The sequence below is a fragment of the Cervus canadensis genome, chromosome 32 (assembly GCF_019320065.1).
Source record: "Cervus canadensis isolate Bull #8, Minnesota chromosome 32, ASM1932006v1, whole genome shotgun sequence".
Classification (NCBI taxonomy): domain Eukaryota; kingdom Metazoa; phylum Chordata; class Mammalia; order Artiodactyla; family Cervidae; genus Cervus; species Cervus canadensis.
In genome coordinates, this window is record NC_057417.1 from 27139291 (window position 1) to 27150887 (window position 11597).

Below are 11597 nucleotides of genomic sequence, written 5' to 3' on the forward strand. Positions count from 1 at the left end.
GTGCTGAGCGGGTGGGAGGATTATTAACATTTAATATTTCTCTGCTGATAAATGGGGGGTGTGGTGAGCACAGCTGAACCCAATACAGCTCAGTGCAGTAAGCAAATGCCCTCTCTAGTACAAATAACTGGCCTCCCACCTTGACTCGAAGACCAGAGATTCCGATTCTACCGCTTGTAAAAGTTATTTGCCTCTGTTTCCCCATCTGTAAAGGGCGGTGAGGCGGGCAGGTTGGAGATGACCTCTAGAGTCTCTCCGAGATCCTTCTAGAGTCGACTTCATGATCAGTGAGAAGTGTTCTGCTCCTTCCGGCCTGCCTGGGCCCGCAGCAGTGGGGCACGGCGCCTCCAAGCTGGCGTCTCGGCGAGGGGAGCCACTCCTGCCGCCGCCCGCGGCACAGGAAATACCTCATTTACCCAAGGCGGCGCTAGAGGGCAGAGGAGCAGGCCGCAGCGGGGCCAGGCAGGGACTTCAGCGGCTTGCCAAGGATCTGCCCCGCGGCCAGAGTTCAAGCCCAAACCCCGTGACTACATCCCGAGCGGCCGAGACCACACTCCGAAACGAAAGCTCGGATTCCCGGCATAGGTTCTGCGCTCTGGAGGAGCCGGGCGGGAGCTTAGCGGGGCGGGGTCAGGGTATTGGGTGGCTCCGCCCGGGGCGTGGCCAGGGGCGGAGCTCTTATAGGCGTGGCTCCCGCCGGGTTACTTACGGGTGCAAGGGGCGGAGCCTAGAAGAGAGACAGGTTTCCGGGATTACGTAAGGAGACGTGAGCGAAGGCGGGGCGCTCCGCGCTAGGGGGCGGGTGAGAAGGCGGAGCTCTGGCCGGAATTGGGCGGGGCCCTGAGCGAGGCGGAGCCTACGGGACAGCACGAGGTGCGCACCCGGTAGCAGATTCTGGAGATGGTCGGCTGGACGCGCGCTTGGATGCTCCCCTATAGGGGGCTCGGCCCCTCCAGTTCCAGCTTCTCCAGACTGCCTATCGCATCCAGCAGCAGTCAAGGCGGCACCGAGCCGAGGTCAGTCAAGGGCGTCCGCTGAGAGGCCGTCCCTCGTCCCCCCCCCCCCCCCCAGTTTGTCCCGGTTGGCTCCGCTTCCTCCGCCTGGGCCCTCTCTCTCCCAGGCCGCTCGCTCAACGGCTCCCGTTGCTAGCTCAGACCCTTCCCCCACCCTCGTTCCTCCCGCCAGACCGGTGCCGCTTTCCTACAAGCTTCTGGACGGCGAGGCAGCTAGCCCGCCCCTTGTCTTTCTGCATGGGCTCTTCGGCAGCAAAACCAACTTCAACTCCATCGCCAAGGCCCTGGCTCAGCAGACAGGCCGGAGGGTGAGCTTCTGGAGTCGGCGGGGCCCTGAGGGAGGTGGGGTCTGGGTGGGCGGGGCCCTAAAGGAGGCCGCGGTGTGGCCAGCTTCTCTGTCCCCAACGCTTGGGAGCGGCGGGTCTCTCTGATCAGAAATCAAAGAAGAGATTGACATTCTGAGGATGGAGGCCCCAGGGCAGACCCAGGCCCACGATGAACCCCATTCATTCCCTGATGCTTTCACCCACCCAGTCCTTCACTCGTATTGTACATTTCCGTCTGTGTGCTCCACCCTGACTTAGGCTCTGCTCTCAGATACCTAGGCACCAACATCCTGCCCGCTAAGGGGGCCAGACCCGGCTTGTTCACCAGGGATGACAGGGCCTTTGCACCTCCTGCAGCCGCCCGCCCTGATGTGCTCCAGCTGTTGTCAATTCTTGGTGTCTGCTTTCTCTGTAGCTGCCAGCCAGCTAGGCCAAATGTCCGGAGACGAGGTCACACTCCTTGGGCCTTCTGGCACAGTGGCTCCAGTTCTTCATCTGGGCCTCCAAGGTCTGAGAACGGGGGTCTTCTCACCATCCGGGCCCTTTCCCCCCTTCTGGATCTCCCCCATCCTGGGCTCTCCACCTCCCTCAGCCTGCAGATCTGCCAGGCTTTCGGCTCTGCCCTGATTGTGGATGCCAGTGCTGCTCCCCCCTCTCCCGCTTCCCCAGGTGCTGACAGTGGATGCTCGGAACCATGGTGAGAGCCCCCACAGCCCAGACATGAGCTACGAGGCCATGAGCCAGGATCTGCAAGACCTCCTGCCCCAGCTGGGCCTGGTGCCCTGCGTCCTCATTGGCCACAGCATGGGAGGCAGGACCGCCATGCTGCTGGCACTTCAGAGGGTGAGCCTTCTCTGTCCAGGGCTTCCTCCTATCCGCTGTCGACCCTGAGCGCCCAGCAGGCAGCCTGGAACTCCAGCGAGCCTTGGATGGCCGAGTTCCAGATCCAGGAACCGGCCCTAAGGTCCCCAGTCTGCTTCTCTCCCACAGCCAGAGCTGGTGGAGCGCCTGATTGCCGTGGACATCAGCCCAGTGGAGACCACGTCCAGCTCGAACTTTCCAAACTACGTCACAGCCATGAGGGCCGTGGACATGGCAAATGAGGCGTCCCTTTCCGGCGCCCGAAAACTGGCCGATGAGAGGCTCCGCTCTGTTATCCAGGTAATGCACGCAAGCCCCTGCGTGGTGTTGTGGGCAGACAAAGAGTGGCAGCCCCAGGCCTCACACAGAGCCCCCCACCCCACAATTGCGGGACCCCCCACAGAGCACGAGCATACGGCAGTTCCTGCTCACCAACCTGGTGGAGGTGGATGGGCGCTTCATGTGGAGGCTGAACTTGGATGCCTTGGATAAGCACTGGGACAAGATCTTGGACTTCCCCGCACGACAGGAAACCTACTCTGGGCCAACCCTCTTCCTCCGGGGTGGAAACTCTCAATTCCTGCTGTAAGCCAGGCTGGGTGGTAGGGACGGGCATACCCGACTGACCCAGCCCCTCAGCCTGCCTTGGGGAGGGCTGGGGTGTGGGTAAGGGGTGCCTGAAAACTGGAAACACCACTGGGCACATAGACTCATGTGGCTCTCTCTCTCCCCCCGCTTGGCCTCTGTGTCCCTCCTTCTCTCTCCACTTTCCTCCTGTCACCCCTTCTCGGCCGCCTTCTCTCTGGTGTTCAGTCCCAGCCACTACCCTGAGATTAGGCGGCTGTTCCCTCGGGCCCAGATGCAGACCGTGCCGAACGCTAGCCACTGGGTCCACAGCGACCGCCCGCAGGACTTCATGGCTGCAGTCCGAGGCTTCCTGGCCTAAGGGTTGCTGGCCAGAGGGGACGTGAAACCCCAGGCGTCAAGGCTCTGCGTCCTGCTCCTTGTTTCTGTACAGAAGCATTCAGGTGGGCACTCCGAGGGCACAAGGATGCAGAAGGGGTCAGACCTCAAACTTTAATGAATAAAGACACTCCTTCCAAGGTCTTGGGCTGAGCTCTCTCACCGCCAGTGTCCCCACCGACTCAGGGGGAATCGGATCCAGGGGGTCCTGGCAGTTCCAGGGTCTGTGGGAGCTCCCGGAGCACTCTGGGACTCTCTCTGCAGTTGACTCTCGACCTGCTGCCTCACCAGCCGTTGCATGTCCTCCTGGGGGCCAGGAGAGCAGGGTCAGGGGCCAGGCCTGTGCTTGTCTGGCCCTGCCTCCCGGGCCTGGCCGGCACACCCACCCTACCTCCCAGGCCTCCACCTCCTGCCTCAGTCTCAGCTTCTCCTCCAAAACTTCCAGCAGCTGGGCCTCCACAGCACGCAGCTTGGCTCTGCATGTGTCCAGCTCTGCCTCCACGGCCCGCTTCCTAAGGGGGGCAGAGAGCAGCCTGAGGCCCAGGCCTTGCAGATGTGATTCTGGGCCCTGGGGGTGAACCAGTGTGGCCACAGCCCCCTGCCTTGAGACAGTATTCATACAGGTATCTATGCAGCTTTCCTCCCAGGAATGCCCGACTTCCCCGCTTCCCTTTCTCGCAGGACAGAGCCTCGATGGGGAGCCATCCACCGCCCTCCCAACCCCTGCAAGCAGCTGCCTCTCACTTGGCAATAGCGTCATCTCGCTCCCGGAGGACCTGGTCCAGCGCGGGCTCTGTCTGGGTGTCCCCCAGTGCTTCAGCTGCTTGGGATTCTGGGCTCTGCAGTCGGGTGACAGAGGAGGGAGCAGGGGTTTCTGGGTCTTGCTTGGATGAGGTGCCCCACGTGGCCCTTCTGCCCTGACCTTGATCCTGATGCCAATGTCAGGAGGGGAAGGGTCTGAGACACTGCCCTGCCCGCCAGTGCAGGTGTGGCCCCTTTCCCACCTAAGGGGGAGCAGAGGGGTGGGGTGTTTGGACCCCCAGGGAGGAAAGGCATTCTTACCCGATCCCCAGAAAAGGGACCAAGAGAATTCAGAAGGACAACTTACCCCTCGAGGGCCCCAGACTGAGAGGGTGGCCTGGCGACTGGGACTCTTGTCAGCGGGGTGGGGCAGGCGGAGGACATGGCCCTTTGCCCTTCCTTCCTGTCCAGGCACTCCCTGTCAGGCCCCACCCCCGGCCGGCTGGCCATGCCCTTGCCTCCCCTCCTGGAACCCTCTGGCCAGACCCAGTTTTCTCAGCCCCTTCTTGCCCAGTCATTCGGGCCCTTCACCTCCAGGGGGCGCTGCACTCACGTCAGGAGATGGGAAAGGAGGGTGAGAGCCGGTGCTCAGTGGCTAAGTCCCGGCAGACTCTGTGACCCTCTGGACTGCAGCTCGCAGGCTTCTCTGCCCGTGGGATTCTCCAGGCAAGAATAATGGAGTGGGTTGCCATTTCCTCCTCCAGGGGATCTTCCTGACCCGGGGATCAAACCCATGTCTCCTGCAGCCCCTGCATTGACGGGCGGATTCTTCACCACTGAGCCACCTGGGAAGCCAGATGAGAAAGGAGTTACAGCCTAGTTGGCTCCGGTGCTGAGACTGGTGCCTCAACCCCCTGTCCTGAAGAGCTGGGGTCTTGGAACCTTGAATGGCATCATCCATATAGCCATAACCTTAGCTCAGCAGAAAACAGAAGGGAAACAGGTTTAACTGTTCCTGGCAAATTGCTCCTAACATCGTACCAAAAACAGTTCCCATTTGGGGATTCCCAGGCAGTCTAGTGGTTAGGACTCCATGCTGTCACTGCCAAGGGCTTAGGTTCAATCTCTGGTCAGAGAACTAAAATCCCACAAGTTGCACAGCCAAAAAAAAAAAAAAATTCTAGCGCCTTGAACATTCATCCTCCCTAGCAATATGCTCCAGTATTCCCACATTACTGCTCATTATCCCCCCAATAGTCCCCACATTCTGATCCTAGAGCGTGGGTGGGGGTGGGGCGGTCTCGGAATCTCGGTATCCCACAGCTCCCTGGATGCAACCAATGAGTGCCCAGGTGACATCAGAGATATAAAAAGGGCTTCCCCTTTGAGAGACCTCTGTAGCACAGTTCCGTCTTGGGCATTAGATCATCAGACCCTCAGTCCTGCTCTAAACAGTATCTCCTTCTTCCAAGATCCCCTCCAGGAAGCTCCCTGCAGACATGACTCCTGATGGTCTGTGGGTCCCACTCAGCCAAATGCAGCTCCAACAGCCAGACATCCAGTTTCTTTGAACCCCAGTGAAGAGATAGAACTGAGCTGTACCCCTAAACACCCTTTTTGTGGAGGTTTCCATTCAGCATGTTTCCAGAGGAGGCTACTCTGTCATGATCCAGACAGGACCCCTGCTCTCGGACCTCTGGGTATAATCAGAGAAGGGTGTCAGGGAGCACAGAGGGCCCTCATCCAGTCACGGGGGTTCCACAGGAGCTTGTCTAAAAATGAGTCCCCAAGGCCAGCAGGAATCAGCCAGAAGGGTTAACATTCATGCCAGGCTAACGTTCATGACATTTATTTTAACTTTTTACTTTGAAATAATTTCAAACTGTAATGTCCAAAAAAAAAAAAATCCTTTTAGGGTGGAAAAAAGTAATGTAGTGTAAAGCATTGCTCCCAGTTGTCACATTTCTCTGGCCTCCCTCAATCTAGAACAACTTTGCAGCCTTTCTTTGAATTTTGACCTTGGCATGTTTGAAGATTACAGGGAAGTTATATTGTAGACTCTCCTGTCCTTCGATATGGGTTTGTTCATTCCTCCCTCACGATTAAACAACTGTTACATATTTTGGGCAGAAATATCACACAAAAAGATGCTGTGGGTTTTTTTTGTTTCTCTGCGCGGTGGAGCCTGTGGGATCTTAGTGCCCCGAACCGGGATTGAACCCAAGCCATGGCAGTCAAAGCACCAAAGTGCCAAGTCCTAACCACTGGACCACCAGGGAGTTCCTGATGCTGTGTTACCACATCCAGTGTCATCTGGAACCATGACTGGTGGTGCTGGTAATGTTGATCACTTGATCATAGTAAGTACTGAGAAAATGAGGTATTTTATGACCATAGGTTTCAGCATCCATTGATGTGTCTTGTCTGAGTTATTAATACAATGGCTTGCAAATGGTGATCTTCCAATTTTATCATTTCTTCTGCATTTATCAGTTGGCCTTCTATTATTAATATAAAGAAGAACTTTTTCTTCACCCCCATTTATTCATTTTACTTATGTCAGGTGGACTTGTGATATTCTGTTTTATTCAGTAGGTTATAACACATTCCTATCATTTATTTTGATGTTCAGATTGTCCCAGGACTGGTCAGTGGGTGGCCCTTACTGACCTCTTCATTTTAATGTGTCACATCCTTCTTTGGAACCTTCCGTACTTTCTGGCTCAGGAAGATATTCCAGGTTCACCTTGTTTTTCCCTGCCCCCAGCCCTAGAATTATCCCTTTTGGTGAGAATACTTATTTCTTTTGGTGGTGAAGAGTATTTAGAAACCAAGATGTGGGTGTTAGTTGTGCTCAATGCAGTTAAGGTAATGTCTCCTGCCAGGCCCACTCAGTAGACACACATTTTATATACACACATAAACATACACATTTATACCTCTGTCTATTCCTTCATCTGTGTGAGAGTTAATTTTGTATGTCAACTTAGGACTGAGTCACTGGATGCCCAGTTATCTGGTTAAACATTATTTCCGGGTGTGTCTGTGAGGGTGTTTGCAGAAGAGATTAGCATTTGACGGTGGCCTGAATAAAATGGGTGGCCCTCCCCAAGGTGGACAGGAATCATCCTATCCATTGAGGGCCTGAATAGAACAAAAAGCCAGAGGAAGGGCTGAATTCTCTCTTCCAGCCTGTTGAGCTGAGATCTTGGTCTTCTCCTGCCCTTGGACTGGTTACTCGCACCAGCAGGGCACTCCCTCTTCTCAGGCCTTTTTTCTCAGTCTGGAACTCCAGCACCCTGTTTTCCAAGTCTCCAGCTTGCAGACAGCAGACTGTGAGACTTAGCCTCCATAATGGCGTGAGTCAATTCCTCATAATAAATCTCTTTCTCTATATTTATCCTATTGGTTTTGGTTCTCTGAAAACCCAAACGAATACAGCTTCCATCTATTGAAAGGTAGTTGTCATTCAGACATTACATTCCAGTCCAGTGGCACTGGGTTCATCCTAGCTTTCCCCCTTTCCAGATTTTTACTCCCTTTCCCACAGTTGTCTTCAATATATTCTTGTAATTTGTTCAATGTATGTAGCTAATCCAGAGAAGGCAATGGCACCCCACTCCAGTACTCTTGCCTGCAAAATCCCATGGACGGAGGAGCCTGGTGGGCTGCAGTCCATGGGGTCGCGAAGAGTCGGACACAACTGAGCAGCTTCACTTTCACTTTTCACTTGTATGCATTGGAGAAGGAAATGGCAACCCACTCCAGTGTTCTTGCCTGGAGAATCCCAGGGATGGGGTCGCACAGAGTCGGACAGGACTGAAGTGACTTAGCATAGCATAGCATATGTAGCTAATCCTGTGTGTAGCTAATCCCCTGAGACAACAGGCTGCCCCCAACTTAAATGCCCTCCTTACAAGGGGTCAGGTCCAGCAGGGCTGCCTTCCCACCCCACCCCAGTGCTAACTACATACACGGCCCTGGCTGCCACTGGGCTATCAGACATCTCTAAGAGATTTTTTTCTGGGGTGGGGGATGCTGCACTGTATGTGGGGTCTTAGTTCCCTAACCAGGGATAAAACCCACACCCCTTGCATTGGAAGACAAGACCTAACCACTGGACCACTGGGGAAGTCCCTCCAAGAGTATTAATATTAATTCATTCCACAGGTATTTACTGAGCACCTAGTATTGCTTCAGGTATGTTTCCAGGTGATGGAAAGTAGGAAGACAGACAAAGTTCCCTGGCCTCCTGAGCTCACATTCTAGGGAACGGAGACAGACAATAAACAAAAAGTACACCAGATGGTAAGAAGTTCTGTGAAGAAAGAGGAGGAGAATAAGAAAAGACTAGGAGACAGCTAGTTTATGTAATTCTGTGCTACCCTATGGAGACCGCAAATATTAACCTACCACTTAGATGAAAAACAGCCATTCTCATGACTTGGAATAATAACTTTTCCAGCAACAGCATCATTTATGGATTCAAAAGGTCTGTATTTCCAAACACAAGTGAAGATGACACATTCGAGAAAACTGTATGGGGGACGTCAAACGAGGGGCTAGGTATGGCTCATGGCAGGTGACAATGAGAAGCACAAATGCAAGTGAAGGGTTTGAATCAAGTTTCACAAACCGTGAGCATGGAAAAGAATTGCCTTTGAAATAAAGTTAGTCTTAAAAAATATGTGCTCTAAAATCTTTCCATTTGGAAAAAAAAAAAACTTTCAATATGAAATATTTTCACTAAATATCATAACCAGAGAGTTGCGTGTTTCATCTGCATTCCTAAATGTTTTAATTAGAATAGTGGGCCAAATTCCTTTTTAAAAAATATCTCGTTGGGAAAAGGAGGGCAATGTATTCAAGCATATTGTCAATTCCATCACCACCCTACCTCCAATATCACGTGCTAAGCAGTGAGATTCCTTCCCCAGCTGCCTCCTCCCGGCGTCTCCCTCCTCCACCGCACCCCCAGCATTGCTGAGCCCAAGCCGCAAGGCTGAGCTGGAAGATGGTTACAGGTTGACGGTGGGCTGGGAGTCTGGAGCCTGGAAGGAGGAGAGCTGCCTTCTGGGCAGGGCCGGGCTTGGTGGTCAAAACAGCTTGGGTTTGCAAGGGCTAGGCGGCTTAGAAACCATGTCACCTAACCCTCAATACACACTGTGCGCTTACCTCTATTCTGAGCCTCATCGTCTCATCTGTGAATTGAAATTAAGGAGGGCGTCCCTGATAGGGTCACAGTAAGGGTGAGGCTTACACAATGGCCAGCACTTTGTACAACAATAGGCCGGGGCCAGACTACGCAGGAGAGGAGAAAGAGGGAGAAATCCTGCCAGAAAGCAGCAGAAAAGCCACAATGGGAGAACACTGACCACACACACACACACACACACACACACACACACACACACACACACGCTTCCCCCAGCCATGGAGCCTGGGTCAGCTGCCCCTTCCTGCTCTGCAGGCCCCACAAGTCGGCCCCAAGGACAGTTCTGTTCCCAAATCCTATATAAGCTGCCTTCCGTTCCTCCTCCTGACCCCAACAGCCCCTGGACTTCCCCATCATTGTCTTGTCATGGTCAGGGTGTCTGTCCCACCAGTCTGGAGGACAGGTGATGATTGTCATCATCCCAGCCTGGGCACACAGGTGCTCCAAGGCAAGGGCATGGCCGAGGCAACACCGGCTTTGCCCAGCAGGTGGCAGCAGTTGCCAATATCAGGGATCCGGTGGGCAAGGACTGCCACCTGCACCCTCCCAGCCTGTAAGATGGAAACCCCAAACTGTGCCTGGGCTTAGGGGGCTTCCAGATGCCCAACCTGTCCCTCAGTGCTGCTTTACAGGAACACAGCACATCCACACGTGCCAGTGTTTATCGCTTACTCCACAAACACCCTTTCTGTGCCATCCCTGAGGAATCAACAAGGGCATGACCGAGTTCCTTCCCTTGTGCTGCCGAGTTGCTCAGTCGTGTCCCACTCTTTGTGACCCCATGGACTGTAGCCCACCAGGCTCCTCTGTCCATGGGATTCTCCAGGAAAGAAGAATCCTGGAGTGGGTTGCCATACCCTCCTCCAGGGGATCTTTCCAACCCAGGGATCGAACCCGGGTCTCATATCTCCTGCATTGCTAGGCAGGTTCTTTACCACTAACGCCCCCTGAGAAGCCCCTCTTTCCCTTTAGGTGTCCCCATCCAATGAGGGGACAGATACCTAACACACACTGTATCCACACAGGACAATAAGTGCTGTAGTCAGGATAAATACTAAGATCCCACAAGCTTGGTAGTGCAAGCAAAAAAAAAAAAAAATGTATCCAGGGGAATTCCCTGGAGGTCCAGTGGTTAGGACTGAATCCTTTGACTACCATGGCCTAGTTTCAATTCTTAGTCAGGGATCTAAAGACCCACAAGCCACAACATGCAGCCAACAAGTAAAGTTAAATAAACAAAAGGAAAATGTTTCCAGGATGTGACTATTTCTCATCACCACCACTGCCATCACCTTTATCCGAGCCACACGCACAATCGCAATCACTCCCTAAATACATCCCTGCTTCCTCCTACGTCCTCTTCCATCCATTCTCCACCCAGCAATCAGAGCAATCCTGCTGAAGTCCAAGATGGATCAGGTCCTCTGCTCAAAACCCTCTGGGGGCTCCCATCCCTCTCAGAGGCAAAGTCAAGGGACACAGTCCCTTCCAAGGCCCCTCCATCTACTCTGACTCCACCTCCTTGGAGCTCTTCCTCACCTACCACGCTCCAGGCATCCTCACCTCCTTGCTGTCTCTCTCATATGCCAGGCACACTCCCTGCTCCTGGTCATTACACCTGATGCTTCCTCTGCCAGAATGCTCTTCCCCCAGAGACCCATGTGGCTCACTCCCTCAAAGCCAGCAGCCTAACCCTTCTGTCCTACTTTATCTTCTCCATAGCATATTATCCCATTATATATGTTATTTGTTTATCATCTCTTTCCTCTCCCAGAACTCCATGAGCACAAGGACTTTTGTATGTCACGTGTCCAATGTCTAGAATAACCAGCACATAGTGGATGCTCAGTGAAAGTGTCAGTCGCTCAGGGCTTCCCAGGTGGCGCTAGTGGTAAAGAATCTGTCAATGCAGGAGATGTTAAGAGATACAGGTTCAATCCTTGGGTAGAGAAGATCCCCTGGAGGAGGGCATGGCAACCCACACTCCAGTATCCTTGCCTGGAGAATCCCGTGGACAGAGGAGCCCGGCGGGCTTCAGTCCACAGAGCTGGAAAGAGTTGGACACGACTGAGCAACTTAGCACAACACAGTATATGCTCAATGAATACTTTTTGATTAAGGGAGTGAAAGTCGGACCTTTGATTGCCTTCCAACCTTGTCTGCATGGTGAAGTTTAACATTCAAGGCCTCTCTCACCGGCCTTATCTCCCACCCATGCGTACCCCTGTGCCCGAGCATCAGAGCAGGTTCCTGAGGTTCTCTGGTTGCTCCCCACTCCCACCCCCAGTGTCTGGGCACACTCCTTCTGTCCAGAGTGCCTGCACCACTGCCTGCTTCACGCCCCTCCTTCAACATCCAGCTCGGACATCACTGTCTCTGGGAAGCCACCCTGAATCCCTCACACATTGAAATTGTGTCCCTCCCACCACCTAGGAGCACCTTAAGTGCAGAACAGTGGCCCCAGAAAATGCATTCCCA

General features: G+C 53.9%; 2 protein-coding genes across 2 annotated transcripts; one reads left to right on the forward strand and one right to left on the reverse strand.

The window, feature by feature from the left end:
- The first annotated feature begins 711 nt into the window (after nt 1–711).
- On the forward strand, nt 712–3303 carry ABHD11 (abhydrolase domain containing 11). The gene is made up of 6 exons (XM_043455787.1): nt 712–1016; nt 1186–1321; nt 2009–2182; nt 2330–2500; nt 2604–2785; nt 3014–3303. Exons 1-6 carry the CDS (start codon nt 901–903, stop codon nt 3144–3146), a joined length of 912 nt encoding a protein of 303 aa, XP_043311722.1. The 5' UTR covers nt 712–900; the 3' UTR covers nt 3147–3303.
- On the reverse strand, nt 3264–4482 carry LOC122433571 (BICD family-like cargo adapter 1). Its single transcript, XM_043456629.1, has 5 exons — nt 4423–4482; nt 4272–4367; nt 3908–4002; nt 3555–3675; nt 3264–3469 (listed from the first exon to the last, which is right to left on the reverse strand). The coding sequence occupies exons 1-5, from the start codon at nt 4480–4482 to the stop codon at nt 3323–3325; spliced, it is 519 nt and encodes a 172-aa protein (XP_043312564.1). The 3' UTR covers nt 3264–3322.
- Nucleotides 4483–11597: the final 7115 nt, after the last annotated feature.

Coding starts and splice junctions, on each gene's coding strand:
- ABHD11 (XM_043455787.1), top strand. CDS start 901: ATGGTCGGCTGGACGCGCGCTTGGATGCTCCCCTATAGGGGGCTCGGC. Junction 1,322..2,008: donor CTCAGCAGACAGGCCGGAGG/GTGAGCTTCTGG, acceptor CCGCTTCCCCAG/GTGCTGACAGTGGATGCTCG. Junction 2,786..3,013: donor GGAAACTCTCAATTCCTGCT/GTAAGCCAGGCT, acceptor TCTGGTGTTCAG/TCCCAGCCACTACCCTGAGA.
- LOC122433571 (XM_043456629.1), bottom strand. CDS start 4,482: ATGACTGGGCAAGAAGGGGCTGAGAAAACTGGGTCTGGCCAGAGGGTT. Junction 4,368..4,422: donor AGAGGGTTCCAGGAGGGGAG/GCAAGGGCATGG, acceptor GTGCCTGGACAG/GAAGGAAGGGCAAAGGGCCA. Junction 3,676..3,907: donor CGAGATGACGCTATTGCCAA/GTGAGAGGCAGC, acceptor TGCCCCCCTTAG/GAAGCGGGCCGTGGAGGCAG.